Genomic DNA, 20,535 nt, shown 5'->3' with positions numbered 1-20,535 from the left:
TTGACTCTCTCCTCGGTGAGTGCATGTGGATGTGTGTTCTTAAAACCTTGGCAGCTGATGAAACACTAATTCTGCTGACCGTCAGCTGTCTGCTGACCATTTGCTTAGTGTTGCCTATCCCAAAGATTAAAGCACACAAATTCTGCTCTGTCAAGCTCTGTGATGTTTGAGTGAAGCCCACTTTCATGCTGCTGCACATTTTGTTTACTGCACATTCTGCAGATGCTCCTAAATGTTGGGCTCAGTGGAAGGCAAATAAATCCAACACTGACATGTTAAATTCTCAATCTACTGTCTTCTGTTGCAGGTTGGTCATGCATGCACAATCTGACAGATGGTGCAGTGGGCTAGAGCACATGTGTGACAACGCTGTGCTCCTTGACAGACATTTCCCTTCAGTTCAACCATCCAATCACGAACACGGAAAAGCATTAGCTGATTGCTTTTTGTCTCCTGAAGTCTGTCTTGCTTCACTTTTATCTAATTTCCCTCTATACTTCAAATCATTAGCTCAACCTTCTCCCATATTCTCTCTCCGTTCTCTTATAATGTGGTTAATTCCACGTCTGGTTGCTCCAAGGAGAGGGTGCCATGCTCTTACACTTAAACTCTTTGCCTTTTCTCATCCTGTGACCAGGCTGATCCGCTCTCTGACTGCAGCCAGGCCGGATGTGCAGCTGTTAATGAGGCTGCTTAGATTTCACAGCTCCACACTCTCAGTGTAAAGGGAAACATTGTGTATTGATCTGTTAACACCATCAACAAGAGAAAATATCTTGAGGTAGCCCAAGTAAACAAGACGTTGTCCTGCAAAACCTTTTATCGCTCTTGAGCTTTTCATCGAATTCTAAACCACAAGTGTTTATTACAATTTTATGTGATAGACGAACAGATATGCTACATATATATGAAGTGGAATGAGAAAGATGTGTGGCTTTAAAGTATTTATTACAAAGATAATTAGGCATTTGTGTTTATCCTCTATGAATTAGTACTTTGAAGAACTAGCTTTCACATGATTTCATCTTTCTGGGTGCATCTCATGCCTGTTCTTCTTTAGAAAGTGGCTAAAGATGTGTCGGAAAGGATTCAGAACTTATATAAATATTAATTTGTCTTCAGGTTCTCAATTGGATCAGGGGTCTGGACTTTGACTGGGCCATTTTAATACATAAATATGCTTTGATTTAAACCATTCTATTATACCACAGGCTACCAGTATTAGTAGCTTAAATTTAAGTTTCATAAACTCCGACCAGTTTTCCTGTCACTGCTGAAGAAAAGCATACCCACAGTATGATTCTGCCACTGCCATGTTTTACAGTGGGGATGGTGTTAAAGGCGACATTCAAAGATTCAATTACACACAGGTAGACACTACTAATAAGGCAACTCATTGCACTGTATTTTATTTAGGGATATCAGAATAAAGGAGGCTAAATACAAATAAAGGTGTAATTTTCTTTATTTTTAATTCAAAATGGTTTTTATATCAAGCACGATTTCCTATACCTGTCACATTAATGCCCTACTTTTTGTTTGGACTATCACCTATGTGCCTTCAGTTTTCGACACACAGTGAACTTCCAACCCCGAACTAGGTTATTTCCAAACAATGAACACACCCAAGTTAATCATTATCAACAGGTGGCATTGTTTCCTCCTTCTAAAGGTTGTCATCAACACTGCGTCAACATCTATGCTTCTGCAGGCCAATTAAAAGGTAAGAATAAAGCAATTTTAACTACACAGATGTTGCAAGAGGTTTTATTTCAGCTTACAACTTAATTGGTACAAAAGTGTTTAAAAGTTAGCAATGATTTTGAGTCCAAGCTAAAAATCTTGAACAGAATCGGGAAGCCAAACTTTGCCTCGCACTGATCAGGTTACTGTAAAATCACTCGGCACCTCTAGACTGATGTACTTCGATGTATCCGGATGTGAGGAAGCAAGAAACAAACAAAAGGACCGAATGTTGCCTAAAATGATAACAGTCCACTTAGTAGTCTACTTGCAACTTTTATAACCCACTGTTTTTTCTAAAGAAAAACAAATAAATCAGTTTTTCATGGAAAAATTGCTTGGTTGTTTATGCGTAATTCTGTATAAATTACTGTACTGTAAAGGAGATGTAACAGTATATACCATGCATGTTTACTTAAACATACCAGTGTTTCCAGCAGCTACAGTGTCTGGGCGATATCTGTTGAATTTTCCTTTGGTAAACTGGTAAAGTGAACCAAGTTCTTTCTCTGCACTTAAAGATACTTCTGGATTTGTCTGCATTTAAGAAAAGTGCATTGCGACTTAATCACGGCGTTATATTTGTTCATTGACTCCAAAGTCAGCCAACGTTTTCTGCCAGTTTCTCTCTCAGAGTTTTCGCAGCATGGCAAATGTAAAGGTCCGAACCTCAGATCAGATCCATGATGTGTAACAGATTTAAGAGCGAGTGTGAGAGAGCATGGGTGGATGTGTACATGCAGAGGAGGTGGCTCAGTGGCCCACACACTCGTTTCTGTCAATCAGCATGTCTGACAAGACATGGCACACACTGTATTTCATATCGGATGTATCTGTAGCAGTGACTGTATTGTCACTTGAGCTGTTTGCAAAAATGCTCAGTTCTTCAGCCGTATAAGACAGAAGGAACATTTACAGAGAAAGATCTTAATGTCTATGAGTCTTGGTGAGCGTCATCCTACATCTGTGAACATTACCAAGTCAGGCAGCCCCCACAAAAAGCTTTTGTGTGCTGCTCAATGTGTCATTTTCTCGTCCTGGGAATTTTTTGTTTTGGTAACAAATGTGAGTAATTCAACTGTGTTGTATTCACCTGATCTCATCCTTATCCTTTCCTCGCGTTTTATTGATCGGGCTTATCTTGCTGCAAGGACCGCCTGCACTCACCGGTTTTTTATAGACATTGGCAGCAGCGGTTACCCTCTGTGTACGTGTGCACACGGTGCATCCGGCCCTTGTCTCTTTTATTTAGTCGGACGAGTCGTAGTGTTGCAGAACAAAAGGCCAGAAGTCAACGCCCTCCTCTGTGAGTGGGCACTGTTGTATTTATATCGACTCTGCTTTCTCCAGCAGTGTTTCGGTTTGCCGTCACATCCTGTGCTTTTCCATGAAACTTATATGGCGATTTTAAAGGTTAGGGTCAATGAATGTGACCTGCAAATGCCTCTTTGAGGTCACACAGGTGGAAAACTGAAAACAGTGGTTAAAAATTTACTACCAGCTTCTTTTGTCATTAAAAGAAAAAGACATGCAGACACAGAGATAGAAACGGGAATGCTTCCGCACTGCTCTGCAAAAAGGTTCAGTTTTGATAAAAATGTAACACCTGTGTTTAAAGTAATCTCTCTATAAATCCCGCTGTACTCTGAAGGCTTTGGAGGTCTGTTTGAAAACATCAGTGAACAAACAGCATAATGCAGACAGCAGAAATGCCAAGGAGAAAGTTGTGGAGAAGTTACCGTATGGTTGGTGAGAAAAAAAGAATTTGGTGTCCATGTTGTAGTTTGCCACATACCATATAGGAGTAAAGTTAATTTGTTGAAGAAGGTTTTCTATTGAGGCCAGAAGTTGAACTTGGATGCAAAATGTTGCATGGCCATAAAGACAACACTAGCCACGACGCTGCCAACATCGTCATCCTTATGGCGTAACATAATGGTGGCTGCATCATGCTGTGGAGATGCTTTTCTCTACTATCAGAGTCAACTAGACAAAACTAATGGGGCTTTGATGGACCCAAATACAGACCGATGTTGTTAGAGACAGAAATGGATGCGAGACTGAGGCACAGGTTCACCTTACAGCATGATAACGATCCTAAACATACAGCCAGATATACAATGACTTTCTTTAGACCTAAACCTGTGGCATGACATGAAATTTGAAGGAGCTTGACCCACATAGCCTCTTCGCTAAATGTAGGACAATGGTCCATCCCCAACCCAGATCCTCAGTTGCCAGTGTCCTACATGTTTTAGTTGTGACTCTCATCTCTAGAGGTCAAAAGATGAATGGCTCAGAAGAATGGCTTACATCAAAGCTCAGTCATATGTTAATATGACCCAGTCAATCTCCAGACATGAATCCAACTGAGCAGCTTCGGCAGAATTAGAGCACTTCTGTCCTGAAATGACATCCACCCAGTTTCACTGAGCTTCAAAATAATACACTACATTGGTTCATCATGTGAATGAAATTCCAGTCAAATATTTTGGGTTTGTTCATTGTAAATCCTTGCAACATGATTGCAAAATGCCTTGTAACACTTTTCCTCAAGAAATCCGAGCTGGCACATGAGCTGAGATCAGGTGGCTGCCGAACACAGGACCAGGGTGTTTCACCAGGCTGCCAGCATGTGTGTCATCGTTGTTTCTTGTAATGTTATTGTCCAGAGAAGCTTAAGCAGAGGAAATGAGTCTAGCTCGAACGGCCGTCCCGCCTAGTTGGCCAGTACAACAGGTTCAGTAGCTTTAATTGGACCCAGGTTTATATCTATCTCCTGTTATATCGGCATTTTTCACAAACTACCGCCACTTACCCATTACCCGTTTCCTCTGGGAAAGCTATTGAAGCTGTTTTCGAAAAACAAGCCCAGAGACTCTCGGAGTACATTTCTGTGGAACCTGAGACTGGATATGCTCGAGGGGCCCAGACATAATAACAAGGGAACAGTGGCACCTGCTCTAGCGTTAAACTACGCCATGTAGCTTTGATGGGGTTATCCCCTCTTTTTATTTTTTATGTTTAGCTTATTTTCATCCAACTCCAACGCAGAGACCAAAGGGCAGTGCTACATTCTTTCTCTGGAATGTCTTTAATAGCTTGCCAGTCTCCATGTAGTGCACCTGTGAGTGGCAAGGTTTTTTATTAGCTGGGATTTTTGTGTGGCCTCCCATCGGTGCCAGCCTTAAGGAGTCCTTGACGTCCCTCTGCTCAGCGGCCGGGCCGTCACGTGGTGACGGCGGGAGAAAGTCGCTCTCTTCTGGTTGCGCAGCAGAGAACAATGTCGTCTCTCTTCTCCCTCCTCAGATGCTAGCGTCTCCTGTTTGAATTATGTAATTGGATACGGTGCAGAACCCGTCCAGTTACCCAGCCGCGAAAAGAGAAACTTTCTCTCAGCCCCCACTTGTCTTTGTTTTCTACTTCTTCCTCCTTTGCTCTTGCTTGTTTTTCCTTCCCTCATCTTTCTTTTCTGCTTTTCCACCGTCTGCATTTTAACCCCAGACTAATCCCCTGGTTATTGTGCTCTCACTTGTGAGCAAACGCTGTGCTGCTGCTGTTGTATTTATTTGTCCCCTGAAACTGGCTCTCTGTGCTTCATTGTAGGGTCTGAACTGAATGCTTCAATGCTGGCTCACATGCGGGGCTTTGTGTGTTTTGAACTGGAGGAACAAGTCGAGCGACACTGGCAAATGAAGAGAGCTTAGAGTACACAGAAAGATGAGCAAAAGGTGCAAAACCATCCCGGATGAGTTAAAACTATGACAAGGAAATGTTTTCTCCTTTTTAGCCACAATCTCCACTGAAACTGTCCTCTTGCTGAAACTTGCATCAACTTTCAAATCAGTGCAAAGTCATCCTACAGGTCAGTTGTTTAGGGAGTTTCCTCTTCATCTGCGCGCCTCCCATTCGCCGTGAAGCACCGAGAAACAGGAAGCCTTGTGGTTTGATCATCGTTAGCGCGAGGGTGAGTCAGAAGTACCGAGAACTTCAAGGAGGATGAGATCAGAGGAGGAGAGGTGAAATCTCCGGCGGACAAACACAGGTAGAAACTTATTCTTTCTAGACATCCTCAGATGGTGTGAAGCGTTACCGCAGCAGCTGTTGGGATTGCAATCTGATTCTCATCTATGTGCTTTTTGAGGGAAAGTCTGACACATCAACATGTGAATTGGATATATATATATATATATATATATATATATATATATATATATATATATATATATATATATATATATATATATACTCTGAACCTAATGTGATTTGAAGCTCTTTTCAAAGAGCAGCTTGAACTGCAGAGAAAGGAGGAAAGCAGCCTGTCTTGTAATTACTCCACTAGAGGAATGCATATTCTGATCACAGCTGAACTTCTTATCTGTTTTGTTTCTGAGCAGCAGCCTTAGCTACCCAACTTTCTTCCAATGTAGAGAAAAATAGTTATATAATTACTTTATGTTTTACATTAGAGCTTTATGATTGTTTTGTAACAAGTTCCTCAAATATTTGTTCTACTAAACAAGAACAAAATAAGAGTTTAAAGGCATGAAAACTTTTTGTTTTATTGATGCACCAAATGCATTTCATGATTTAAGTTCTTTAATGTAAAAATAAAAAGCCACATTCGATCTTACCATACCATGATATAATGATTATTAGATGCATAATAATGTAACCTATGATACTTATTTTTTGTTATTTTGCTTTATGTGCATATGCCTTAGTAGAAATATTTATTATCGATTCTGCTGACACGAATAAAACAAACTATTTGCTGATTCATTCGTTGGCTGCGTAATAAACATGCCGCTCATATCTTCCCAACCTTACTTTTCAAGCTGTGTTAATAAGAGTGATAGATGGCACTCCTTTCATTTTCACACTGCGACTGTCTGTGTTGTTTATGTCTGGAAATGTTTCCTTACAGGTGAGTTTGTTTTTCTTCTAAGTGAGCTCAAAGTGTAGCAGCTCTTTTGCAACCAGTTTTGCAGTGGGTACAGCAACAGGTGGAGGAGGGGCAGCACTACCTTACTCAACCCTTCATACAGTCAGATATTACTCTCACTTTCTCTGGCATCTCATTGCAGGGATAGTAGGCTATGGGGGAATTTGTTAGTAATTTTTTATTTTGCTTAGCACCAGCTGATGTCCACACTTTTCTTTTCACTTAGTTGTTTTTCCCTTGTGTATTTAACGTTTATCCTTCTGGTCTATTTTTGGACCTGGATTTCCCCCTGAGGACTATTAAATTGTTTTTTTTCCTTCCAAGCAATCATTGTATTAAGCTGACTTTAAGACAAACCGCCAGCAACATTTTACTGGAATTTCTCCTTCCTTTATTGGATTTGTTAACTCGACGCAGCCTGACTGAAACTCTTCTGGCTGAACAAGCTGATTTTCTGAGGAACAACAAACAATCTCTGTGTTTACACTGAAACTAGAGGCGGAAGAAAAGTGCTGATCTTCTGACAGGGCAGCAGCATGCGTCATTGTCTGTATTTACCGTTTGACGCGCTGCCTGATTGCTTCCTCCTTATTATGTTACGATCAAACAAAAGCTGCCTAGTTTGTAATCAGTAAAGCATCTGATGTATGCTCTTTCATTTACATGTGACCTGGAAAGCTTTTTTTTTTTTAAATGCATTCTGTGCATGGTCAATGCATTCAATCTCTGCTACTGAATCCTAATCAATGTTCAGCCCTGTCCCGTTTGTGCTGATTGTGGGTTTATCGGCGGTGTTTGGATGGATGCATGGACAGTCAGTGGAGATGTTCAGGGAAATCTGTTCCCTGAACATTTTGGATCAATGTGGGAAGCTGTGTAATCTCAGAGCGGTGAGTCTCACATGTAGCGCTCCAGGAAACAAAGAGGTCTGTGCTTTAAATGAACCCCTACAGGCTGTAAAGAATTTAATAAGATGCTGGTTTTCTTGTGCTCTTTGTCTTTATTGGCTCAGTTTACCACTGATTTGACCAACACTGTGATTATGAGGCTAAATGATCAGTCATTACATTGTTCTCAAGGAGGTTCTCATGGGAACTAATGAGCTTTGGAAAATGGACAAAAAAATTTTCTTGCCGCACATCAGGTCCTGCGGCAGAGCTAATCGTTCCTTTTGAGCGTTATCAGAACTTGTCAGGTCGACATGCGTTGTGTGATGGTACATTAATAATTACCCAGTGAGAAATGCAAGGAATGTGCGTTTCCCTCACATGGCTCTCGCTGAAGTTCAGCTCTGCTGATAGCAGCAGCTGGCAAACACTTTGCAGGCTTCGCCTACTAACAAGGTGCACAGAATGACATTTGGCTGTTTGCTTTTCTCACAAATTCCTGTAAAGCTACGTAGGGAGAATTTTCAGCATGGTGTTGCTTTTATTTATTGCAAAGAAAGGAAAAAGAAAACCCACAAAACAACCAAAAGTTAGTGTCTTGGTCCAACATGATTCTAGACACAAATGCTCTGTAATAAACAACGCACACAGTGGTGGAAATCCTTTTTTGGATTGGTGTTAAACATATTTTGTACGTGGGAGGTATCTTTTTATAGTGCAGGACAGGATCTTAGTTATCAGCTTGCAGCCTTTTATTTACTGTTTTACTTGTTTTACTGATCAACAGACACCAAGTCTGAATCTGATATATGTGTCTTTGTCAACTACATAGTTTCCTAATAAAATCCTACTAGTACATTCGTGACTTCAATTTATGTTTGTATTATTTTCCAAACAGTATAAAAAATCCACCCTTATATTTTTAATAATTTTAACCATCTAGAAATCTGCAAGCATCCTGCTTTATTGGAAAACAAGACCACAAATTAAAGTTGTGTAGGTGATTTAGCTCCTGCACACTACCTGTTAGACCCTCCTCAGTTTAAGTAAACATATGTGTGTGTTTTTTTTTAATTAGTTCAAAGGTCAAAATAAGGAGTTAGTGGCATCATAGCTCTTTTATTTCTACCTTAAAGATGTAGTTCAGAATGGAAGTCCAGATTCGGACTTAAAACAGTTCCAGTCTCAGTAACTGTGGTGGTTTATGTCAACGTTATTTGATGAATCTCTAAGCTACTGCTATGTTTGCATCGGATGATTATCTACAGAGAAGCCAATGATTATTTTTATGGGAAATGGCTTTAGGGGGCAGTACTCAGTGCATGAAACACTGAGCACAAAACATATGAACTGTTTCCATCAGTGGTAACTATAATAGAGAAGTAAAGCGGAATAAAATTCAACTAAGAGCATTAATCTAAAATCTCTGCTTTCTACACCGCTTTGTTTTACTACAACACCAAGTAGAGCTACCTGATGTAAACATAGTCTTTCAACAGAACCACACTTTGTAAATCTTAAACTATCCCTTTAACTGAGTTGCAGACTAAAAACCAATTACAGTATTTCCTGGACTATAAGTTGCATCAGTTGAAAACTGAGTCATGAAGAGGAAAAAAAGAGAGACGCATGCAGTGTAAATCCAGGGTGATAGGGCGGCGGTTTAGTTGCAACACCAAGAGGGTCAGCCTGCAAAGTAATTCATATTCACCTCCTTGGCAAATACCAGGGTGTGGAGACATAACTGCACCACTCACAAGCATCAACAGATCGATGTAGCCATCTAGACGAGCTACTGTAGGTAAACCTGACAACGTGACACAGATCATCAGAACACCAACAGCACGTACTTTATTTACCCAACTGTGGAGTCGTCCCTCTGGCTCTGGCTTTTGGCCTACAATTAGCTTTCCTCATGGCTGCCAATGGCAATACTTAATCCGTGGTTCATGTCCGTCAGTATGAATTGATATTTAACACATCAGTCACAAAATGCCTCACGAGGAGGAAAAAACTACATACAAGCCGCACCTGACTATAAGATGCACCACCACCCAAACTATGATAAGAAGCGCGGTTTATGTCTGGTATTTACACTTGAACTTTATTAGCTCTTAATGACAATGATTGACAACTTAATTGAACGGATTACCAATCAACTGGGGTAATGTAGCAGAGAGTAGCATCTAAAGCCCATTCAACCTTAAAGTCAACTTTGCAATGTTGATCTTCTGTCTGTTTTGTCTTCACAACTGGTTTTACTAATCCCGACATCATACCTCCTGCCATTGTGCAATGCATAGTGTAGCAACGCAATGTTTGAACAGAACTGCTTGTAGGCCTGCAGCTTCATCCTGGCTGAGCTGCGGTAGGAAAGGTGGGACTCATTTGAATGTTGAAAGATTTGCATGTATTTAATGGGGTAAGGCAAGGAAATGACATGTAAGAAGATGTCATTAGAATGTATTTTTACTTCTGATCAATATTAGTAATCATCAATATATTATGAGTAACTATTTGAGGCTATTTCTTAAATAAATCACCCTTGACTTACACAAGACAACAAAAACCCAGAATTTTACATCACAAAGGCAGATTTTTCACCTTGATATCCGTGCGTGTGTGCGAAATAACTAGAGGGCAAAGGGATTTCACTGAAAACAACATAGAGGTCGGGCCCATATCCATATGCTTGTACTAATCTCTTTTTATCTCACACATGCACACGAACGAACCCGCTCGCTGAACTCGCGTCCTGACAGAGGGATCAGCACCGGCATTAATCTATACAAAGTTTGGGATTGTTCCACTAAGCTGTCGCACTTGACAAATTTGAGGTTTCTAAATAAAATATAGTGTTTTCACAGATTTATTTCTAAAGGGGCAATATAGCAGGATTGTTTTTAATGATTTAAAAAGAACATGTCCAGACAAACCCTGGTGATCGCTTTAGGTTAAAGAGGAGGCCCTGTGAATGCGCTCTCCCCTGGGTGCTGTCTTATGTAACATCAGTCAGATCCAGATCAATGAGGTTTCATGAAGCTGCAGTGAAACCAGCCGCTCCAGATAACCTCTGGCTACTCTAATCAGAACCAGTAATTGAATGCTGGGCAGAAATACAATACTGTCCAGTCAACACGGCTGTAAAAGCCTAAATATACAGTTCCAACTTCCCTGATGAGGAAACCCACCTCAGCTGCTCTACGACATTGGAAAGCTTGACAGCTGGTTTAAAGAGTAAGGCAATGTGATATCTATGAAATCTATAAAAGTAAGGCAGAGCAAGTTTGATCATTTCTCTGGCAGCATTCATACACAAGTAAAGAAAAAAAAAATCAGACATACTCCCTTTTGTAAATTTTAAAAATCATCACTTTCTCTCAATAGTGAGGAACTTCACTGTTCTCCAGGGGTTATATTTGTTTGGCTTTCTTATTTCTTCAATATATTTTACTCATAAGTTCAGACAACACCTAAACGTTTTATTTTGATTATCAAGAATAATCCAGCTGGTGGCTGATTGCCTTGGCTTTTTATCCTGATTATTTTTAATGAAAGTTTATCTTTCTACTCGCTTTCTAACAGGGCTACAATGCAGACACTTTTTTACATCTTCAAATTTTGGCTATATTGACTTCAATGCCATTAAACTGAGTTTTGAAATGAATGACAATCTTTAATTGATGCAGAAAGATTGCTCTCAAGTAATAATTAGGTTTGCTGATAAGAAGATTTCAACTTGTTTGATGCACAACCTGCAGAGTGCTTATTCAATTGTTATTTTAAAATATACTTACACTTTTTTTGACTTGATTGTTACGCTAACGGCATTTGTTTTTCATTTTATTTGTTTTATTGTACTCACTTTTGTTGTTTTTTTTAACTGAGGTACAAAGCAGACTTTTGGACCAATGTCCATGTCTCTTTAACAGGCTGTTTAAAATGTTCTTGTCTTTGAAAAATGCTGAATAAATTCAGACATTTACACTGTTGCTCATGAAAAATCGGACCACAACTTGTTTTCTGGTAAACTGAGATTCAGCCTTATTCCTGTGACACGGAAACGTAACGTACAGTCTGGTGGTAATGAGCAATAAGTGGCTATAATTGCATAGTATTGTCAGAACCTCCAGAGTGAAGTCTCTGCTTTGTCTGTCTACTCAAAGGCACCCTGTATCTGCAGCTCTGGCTAAATATAACCTTCAACCTCCATAAAGTCTGGAGCAGTCGTCATCAATAGAGACAGTGTGAGGCTGAACACTGCCCCCTCAGCTGTATCGCCATCGTGTCCAGCCGCCACTGAATTATGACCCACGTCACACTGGAGCGCGCCTTGTCCTCTCAAGTTGACCTTTCAGGGAACGCAGAACGTTCTGTCTGCTCTCAGTCGGCAAGAATTTACAGAAAATCTTTGACAAATTACTTTAAGTTTAACTTGAATCCAGCCTCGCTTGACTGATACACGGTGATAAATGTCAGGAGAAGCAGCACGTAATGACCCCGATTTCAACATGTTTCTCTTCTGTGGCCTCAGGATTTGCTAAGAGAAACAAAGTCTGCCTGATCCCCTCCTTTCCATAATAAATAACCTGCTAACAATTACAAACAGCTCTTGTCTGGGGCTGCCATGCCCTGCAGCCACAGACACTTCCACTCCTTACATCCTGACATGTATAGTAACGCAGCGGAGTTCTTCTTTAACTTAAATGTAGTGAAGATTCGTCTTGATATGGCCTCTGGTGCAGCTTAACCTGCTCAGGTGCTTAAGGCTCAGTCACATCGAAGGAAAGTTTTACTTGCTCTCATTTTATAGAAACGTGTACCGGCTGACTCCCTAACATGTTGGTTTTCCTTTGGAAATCCTTTGACTGGATTTCTTTACAGCATGTTTCGCCATTCTTTGAGTTGTAAAAACCTAACACCAGTATCAGTCAATAGTTAAAAACATTTTCCTCGTGTATTAATAATGGGCTCATGTCACTCGTTTTCATCTGACGTGAAGGTTATGATGATTTTTAGGTTTATGACAGTTTCGACGTGCCATATTAATATTGACCGATCATCCAATAAGGTGGGCTCAAACATATTTAAAGAAATATTTCCAATGCTAATATGTAAAATAAGTGCAATTGGCGGAGTCACGGTGAGACTTTAAAACACGAGAACTGTCAAGCATGGTGGTGGCAGCATCATGCCATGGAGTTCTACTACTTTAAATGCTCATTTTATGTAATTAATTAGTCCCAGCTTAATCTGTTCTTCGTGAATAATCTGAAAATGGTGAAAACAAGATGAAGAGTAAGCTTTCCTTGCTGGCTGCCGTCAATATTAGCTTATCATCTCTTTATGAGTTTAGTGTTTTCTGCGTGGTGGCGATCCAGTCACATTTGGTACATTTCTGTTATTTTGCCAGTTTGAAATTTGGTAACTGGTGTTTTCCACAACCACCCGCTGTGAAACCCCGGTGAACCGGCCGGGCTTTTCATCGAGCTTATGTAATGCAACATCGAGCGCTGCTGTGTGGGAGCATTAGATGTAGCTCGCGATGTATCCTAGTCGTAAACAAACTTTGATCGCGCGCTCGGAGAACAGAGGGAGGCAGTGCCGAGGCAGTGGGGCGCAGGATCAGATGCTGCTGACTGTAAATACTCTTTTCACCAGGATGGTGCTGAGTGACCAGCTCCTCCGTGGGACTGGGAGTATTTCGAGCATTACAAACCGACGAGCCGCAGCTTGTACTCCCGTCAGGCATCTCTGGAATTTTGTTTATACGTCCATCCCTCTGTCTCAGTCCCGGTACTGAACCGGTTGTCCACGAGGGTTTTAATGTTCCCTCTTCACACTGAAGTGTTTCACTGAAAGGTTTTCTTTCACTATGAGAGGCCTGGTTACAATATATAAAGAGACGGTCCTCGAAGCCCTCAGCGTGAGGGCTTTGTTCTTCTTGCACGCTTAAGTTAATTGGTGATTTTGCAGCTTTGGAGAGTCGCTGACGTCTGTTCAGTATTCAACAAAACTTCTTAGTTTGAAACATATTTTTCAGCAGATGGAAGGAAAAGTGCACGGTTCGAAGAGCTCCTCTCACTTCCAAACCAGCTCAGCAGAGCTCTATAAGAAGATTGAATAAAAACACAAACACACAAACACACACACACTTTTCAATTAGACCGTAGCTGTTCAAGGCCGGCATTGCTTTGATCTGTGCACGTGTGCATGAGTGTGTGAGAGATTTAAGGAGGTGTGTTGCATCTCGGGGGGCCCCTCGTCTGGTCTGGTCCGCGGCTGTAAATCTTGCTCCGTCTCCGGGTTTACTCTGGGCCCGTAAACTTGAAGGCAATTACGGAAAAACAAGCGGGATGCGAGATTTCTTCAGTCCCGCAGGATTTGTGGCCACGGCCTAAATGGATCGCCGCTCTGTCCGTACCCAACACGAATATAGCTTCGCCTCGATCCACCTCGGCTCCGAGCTCAGGTCCCGTCGAGCATCGATTGGCTTCTTGGGTGCGTTCTGCACGACGAACAAACTTAGTAAATAAATGAGACTAAGAATACCACGCCCGACCTTGACCGATGGCCATTAGGCTTTTCACGCTCATTATTTATTTACGTGAAATCAAGCGCATTGATTCGTGCACACTCAGCAAGATCTGACCACACTTACTTTTAACACGTCTTACTTGGACACAAAAGGATTTGATAAATCAGCTTCTCCAAAAGAAACGGGGGCACTTGTTCTCCCTTATTGTCGTATAATATCCTATTATAAACATTATCATTGATTATGAGGTTTGGTCTTTATTTTACTGGCTTATTAGTAGCCGGATGCTTCAGTGGAAAGTTTCATACTGGGGAGGAAATGGGACCTCATGAATATAAACATGAGCAGCTTGGGCTGCTTTGATCTGAGCCTGGCTGAGAGGCCTGAATAGAGTGGGCTGGAGTTGCACAGCTCTCTCTCTCTCTCACTGCCTATTTTAACCATTTACATAATTGTTATAACTGTCCTGGCCAGCAGTGTGAGGTGCTCAATAACAGTGAATTGTGCTGCAAGTGAGAGGAGATAACCAGAGTGGATACAAAACAGGAGCTTTAATGTACGAAAGAGCGGACCAGCTTTAGCTAAGCGAGCGTGTTGTTAGGGTTAGTTTGTGTTCACTGAGCCAGAGTGCCTCCAGGCGGGCAGCAGGACGGTCCGCTCGTTGCTTGGGATGAGCCCACTTATGATCTTTGATGCACAGAGAAAACTGCCTAAGCATCCTTGACCGTCTTTTAGAGGTTCAAGATGAAAGTAAAGGCCGTAATCTACTTTCTGCTGCTAACAAGTTTCCAAACATAAGAAGAGCTTTTAATTTTCTATTTTTATTTGCATCTTTTATGCAGGAAATAAAATGTTTGGTTAGATTACGATTCCAACAAAGGATCTGAATAAAGGAATCCCTGAAGTGCACATGGTGCTTATTGAAACGACTACACAGGACACATGGGTGCAAAGTCCAAAGTTACAGCTCGATTTTTGAACATTTGCCTCATGTCCTTCTCCCCTGTTCTTGTTCCAAACCTTTCCGCTGTATTTGCTTTGCAAAGTTACAATTTTTAGAGTAAAATGCACACTTATTTTCTGAATTCAATGCCAAATAAGCAATTTTACAGCCACAAATTGTAAATATGTTGAACGTACGAAAGACAAATAAATCAACATACGCTTGTCAATTATGTTTGGAAGAAAGTGAGAAATTTAAAGTGCATTTTTCTTACATAAAACAGCTTTTTAAGGCCTCCGAAACAGATATTGGCTCCATAGGTAAAAAAAATTGCTACCATTGGTTCTGAAAGTTTGTAACGGTCTAAATCTGTAAACAGAAAATACAGATTGTTTTGGCGCTGAAAACAACTTTTTTAGCAGGATTAGGACGAAGCCACTCACTGGCGACACGGACAAAGGATGAGGTGAACATATTGTTACAGACATCAAGCATAAACAAAAAGTGGTTGAACAAATCAAAATAAAAACTCAAGAAGAGACTAGGTTTCTCCTCAACCTCCAAAAACAGTGTCTTTACACTTTTGCCTCCAGAATTAGGGAACTAACCCAAGGCTGAGGGAAAAGGACACAGCACAGTTTGCGCCACAGTTGCTCTCTGGGCGTCAAACCAGTGGGCTGAATCTGAACGGAGACCTTTGTTTCCCTCTCAGTCATATTTATAGTCGGAAACAGAGCTGTATGCCAGTGCATGTTTTATGGTCTCCGGTAGTTTATGACTGCTGGCGGTGTTTATGCACGGGAACAGAGAGGGTCAAAAGGACAAAATCAATAGCGCACCTTAATGAGGTTGACTGAAAAGAAGGGAAGGAGGGGATGTGTGGGTGATCAGAAAGTGAGAGGAATCAGAGGGGTGACAGGAGGAAACAATGCCTGGTGTGTGGTGGGTGAAGAGGCTCTTAGGGCTTTCAGGTGGGTGTTTGAATCGCTTGGCAGCTGGTTTAGTTTCATAAAAATTCAGCAAAAATTGCTCACTGTTTGCTTACAAAATGTTAACACTCAGCTGGAGCTTTTCTGATGCTGAGCGCCACGTCTTGAGACACACTGAATGGTTTATCTGTGATTTTTGTTTTGTTTTTTTCCCGGAGACTTTAGGAAACTGTGCTTCAGAACTTGATTAAAATGTGAGGTTTATCTCCTTTGGGGGAAAAAAATGAGTTGTAGTAACCCAGTTGGATCCGAGTTACGTAACAGATTTGTCATGAAAAACAACAACAACAACAACATGACCCTGCAGCGCCGCTACCTCACATGATCCTGTGCTCTTTTGATTTGTGTCAGGTAAAGAAAGGCTTGTCAAGCACTGCAGCTACCTCAGCCTTGTTTGATATCCTGTGTCTGTGTAAAGGAGATATTTGCATTTATTGTTCTTCCGTCATGGCATTTGCATGGCGGTCAGGATGTGTGGGTTGGTCCTACTGAGTTGATGTTGTTGTGCTGTGAGAGAGCTGACTGCAGAGACAAACACAGCTGAGGAAACGTATGTCAGCTCACCTTTGTCCTCTGGGGACAGACGTCCACACATACTATCAGTGGGGTAAGCAGAGGAGTTTATTTCAGCAGAGAAGGAAGGAATAATGTTTGTTTCATTGTTATCGCGTGTCATAACCTTTCAGGTTGCTTTAAAGTACCTCCACTGCTTTGCGAACTTGCATATTTATCATGTTTGCTACCATTTACAATCATCGCTATAGCTACGAATTTTGTAAAATACAGATTAGAGGTATTTATGTCGCAAAATGTTTATTGGTATTGTGATACATAGATTCAAATAAATTATGGAAAAGAACTGCACCTTGAATTTACTGTTGTTTAACAGAGTAACACACATCTAACAAGCTCATATTGGTTTGGCTTCTTAGCAGAGACAGAGCTTAAAGTTTGCCACTTATAAAGAAGCATAATTTGATAAGTGGGATTGTTGGCACTCCTTAGATTTTCTCACTGAAACTCTGTGTGCTATGTGGCTAAAAACATCTCCAAAAATTTACATTTATTTTTTAAGGGAAAGAGTAGCACCCTCCTTTCAGCCTGCTGGCTGGCAGTGCACAACGTCAGGTGTGTTGCTTCATGCAGCTGGACATTAATGTCCTTTTAATGTCCCATTAAAAGGAAGTTAAACTGTAGAAGCATGCAAAGAAAGAACGCCACATCTTGAACATTGCTAATTATTCTCCACAGAAAGTTGTAACTCACATTTTTCTTAACATTTTCTTTAAATCTCTTATATTTGAATCTTTTTTTTGTCCATTGCTGAAGTTCAATGGTAGCAGTGCCGAGAAAAACATACAGGCCCCAAAAAGAAACACTGAAAAAGTGCCATTGTTGTTGTAGGCTGCTGTGTCCTTATCAGGGATCTGCAGTTTCATGCTAAGGGCTCGTGTGCTGGTTTGACAACTGTCTATACAAAAGCAAAGGTGAGCAACAGTTTGGAAAGAGGAAAAAATGACTGTAGAGATTTGTCACCTTTAGTAGAAACTAATCCAACTGTTTTCATGTTGCAAGACAAAGAAAAACTGTGAGCTAATTGTTGAGCTTAGTGATTAGCAAGCCAAGAAATATTTCTCTGAATTTGGACATTAAACATGATCACAAATAGATTTTGCACAGTACTGTCTGCTAGACTGATTTCGTAAAGTAAGTGCAAATAATATGTGGCAGCCATATTGGACTATAAGATCATGTCTTTAAGGTCATGTCTTGCTATTTCAGATTTTGACCGATTCCATTAGTTGTGTGTTCATAAACTGGAAATGCAGATTGTTCTTAATTTTATGCATTGAAATGAATTGGAAATTTCCTGAATTCTAAGTATTTGATCTGCTGATCAAACTAAGTCGAAGGTAAGCAAGGGGAAATTGAGCGATTTCAATCTCTGGCTGAGAACATTTTAGAATCTAATAACAGGTTCATAGTTTTGTCTGAGATGCTCTTTCCCAAACAGATTTCTGTTTGTCTCTCCTTTACTGATTATAATTTTCTACTGTAGCTCTGTAATGTTGTGTGTCATCAAACACAAGGCATATAATTTGTTTCCAAAGAAGCCAAGCATGCCTCAGCAGGAGGTTCATGATGCTATCTTTGAACCAAGACATCATCAAGGTCTAATTGTTCACCTTTGCCAGTCCCACCTATTCTTGTGATCGACCTGTTTTTATCTTCTTTCGCAGATCTCTTTACCTCCCCTCAGCCTCTCGTAATCAATGGCAACCTCGGTCCAAACTCTTCCCGTGACGCGTGGTCCCACCCAAAACTTCCGCAGCCCTTTCCCCTCCTCTCCCCTCTCCTCACTCTGCGGCATGGGAAGCGTAGGAAGTCTGGTGGAGAAGCCAGATGTGTCTCCGACTAAAGGTAACCGCGCGGTGCCTCAGGTGAGACCCAGACAAACCAACGGCCTGCTGAAGAAAGGCCTGACCCAGAGAGAGCTACTGAACTACCTCAACATCACCAGGTGGGTTCTGCTACAGAGCAGCAGATACCTGTGCGGGACTTTACGTTGAGATGTCTTCTGACTTCCTGCACTTCCCAACAGGAAAGAGCCCAAAGCAGGGCCGAGCGGCAACGGCAAGAGGGACGTCATCGGAGGCCTGGTGGAGGATGACGTCTTCGCCAAAGTCTACAGTAAAGATGGCACTGAAATAGACCTGTCAAAAAACTCACTGCCAAGCGGGGGCAAGTACGAAAAGGTGAATGTACGAGAATTGAGGCTGTATATTTAAAAAAAAAAAAAAAAAAAAGAATGTCTTTACATGAGCATCGGTCGTGTTACATCATGGTGTCTAGCATTACAGCAAAACCTGTAAAACCTAATTCCACGTTTTGTAGAATTACCACAGCAAAGAGTTCGGTATCAACTCAAAGTAGAATATGTTGGTCAGGGTTTTTTTGCATAATAATTCTTTTTAATTATTATACTTTTTCAGAACTAGTGTTTTGCGGACAAATCTTTTGGAATATGTGTGAAATATTTGCCCATTCCTTTTTGCAAAACATATGAAGCTCAATCACACTGGTTGATGACTATTAGTGAAGACGAGTTTGTACATCGTGCTGTGGATTCCCAGTTAGATTTAGATCCAGACTTTAACTAGGCCATGTTATCCCCAGGATTGGATTTAGAGGTATTTGATTAAGGGGGACTGAACATATGCATTATAAATTTTCATTTGTAAAAAAAAAAAAAAAAAAAAAAGTTACATTTTTCTTTAACTTTATCTATCACACAAAATAACAATAAACCACACTGAAGTTTATGATTGCAGTGTGACAACATGTGAACATATTCAAGACATGAAATTTCTTTAGTAAGGTACTGAACTGTTTTCTGGAAAACGTATGTGTTATTAGATTAGTAAAACAAGTTATCAATTTTACTAAAAGTACTCTGTACAAATGATTTACAGCCAGTGAAAAGGCTCCGTGGGGTTTTGGTAAATTGATTAGTAACACTTTCATATATTTCCTGCAGTATGACACAACACCCTTGAATCCTTTTAGGAGCATAAATCAGTTGCAGATGTGATCCGCCTCAGCAGCACTGATTGAAAAATCCGTCACTTCTGAATTTATTGCGGTGATCAAATCTCTCTTCTCTCTTTTTTAAAACGCCTAAATGATCAATGCTGAAAACACAGATGGTGTAGTTGCATTGATTTCATCAGAACATTGTGATTTATGTTGCATAATCCAGCTATTATTGCTGCGAGGGACCGTTCACGCCTCTTTGCACTATGTTTGCCATTTTTTCTTAGGTTCGGTTCAGGTCTTCTGCATTCAAACCCGTCACACCTAAAAACTTCAGCTCCATGCAAAACCTCTACCCCTCCTCCAAGTCGGAGGATGTGGATCACGGCCTTTCCAATGGACTGCACAGAGCATACGGCCACATCTCCAAAACAGTCTCCACCTCCTCTTCATCTTCCTCACCCTCCCGTCATGGAGGACCGACATCATGTGGTAACAAGGTAGCCTGATCCGGCTTTATTAGCTTAGCATCTTCTGTCGTTAGCTAGAAAGTTGCCAAATTAGTCACTCTTTAGATCCAGGCATGTGGATCTAAACACATGAAAATAAAAAGTACCTTTTTATTTTCAAGCATTTCTGTCAAAGGCTGCAATCATGCTCCACATAAGCTGAATAACGGCATAATTCTGACTTTGCAGGCCATCTCCTCGGTGCAAGTGATGAGCCACGAGGATGACAACCTGTCAGACTCAGGTCATAACTCCATGAGCAGTCTGCCGCCGTACCGCCCTCCGTTCCGTCCACATCTGTCTCACATCAGGTCGGCTGCTACATCAATGTCTTCTCCGCTGATCTTTGAGTTCCACAGCTGTGATTTTTCCTTGTTTTTCTGACTGTGTGGATTGTGAAAAGTAACGAGATTTTAATAGCTTGTGTCGTTTCCTCTCCTTTCCCCA

General features: G+C 41.0%; 1 protein-coding gene across 6 annotated transcripts in view; it reads left to right on the top strand.

The window, feature by feature from the left end:
• The window catches only part of n4bp3 (NEDD4 binding protein 3), a 31,225-nt gene that overhangs the window by 3,754 nt on the left and 6,936 nt on the right, over positions 1–20,535 (top strand). Inside the window, exons 1-5 of one of the 6 annotated variants that reach the window (XM_028008682.1) lie at positions 1,657–1,723; positions 18,286–18,566; positions 18,648–18,801; positions 19,867–20,079; positions 20,278–20,399. In XM_028008682.1, coding sequence (XP_027864483.1) covers positions 18,319–18,566; positions 18,648–18,801; positions 19,867–20,079; positions 20,278–20,399 — 737 coding nt within the window. In that variant the 5' untranslated portion in view covers positions 1,657–1,723; positions 18,286–18,318. The other 5 variants (XM_028008680.1, XM_028008681.1, XM_028008683.1 and 2 more) reach the window with 5 other exon arrangements.

Source organism: Xiphophorus couchianus, chromosome 23, assembly GCF_001444195.1.
Source record: "Xiphophorus couchianus chromosome 23, X_couchianus-1.0, whole genome shotgun sequence".
Classification (NCBI taxonomy): Eukaryota; Metazoa; Chordata; class Actinopteri; order Cyprinodontiformes; family Poeciliidae; genus Xiphophorus; species Xiphophorus couchianus.
This window is presented reverse-complemented; position numbering and strand designations above follow the sequence as displayed.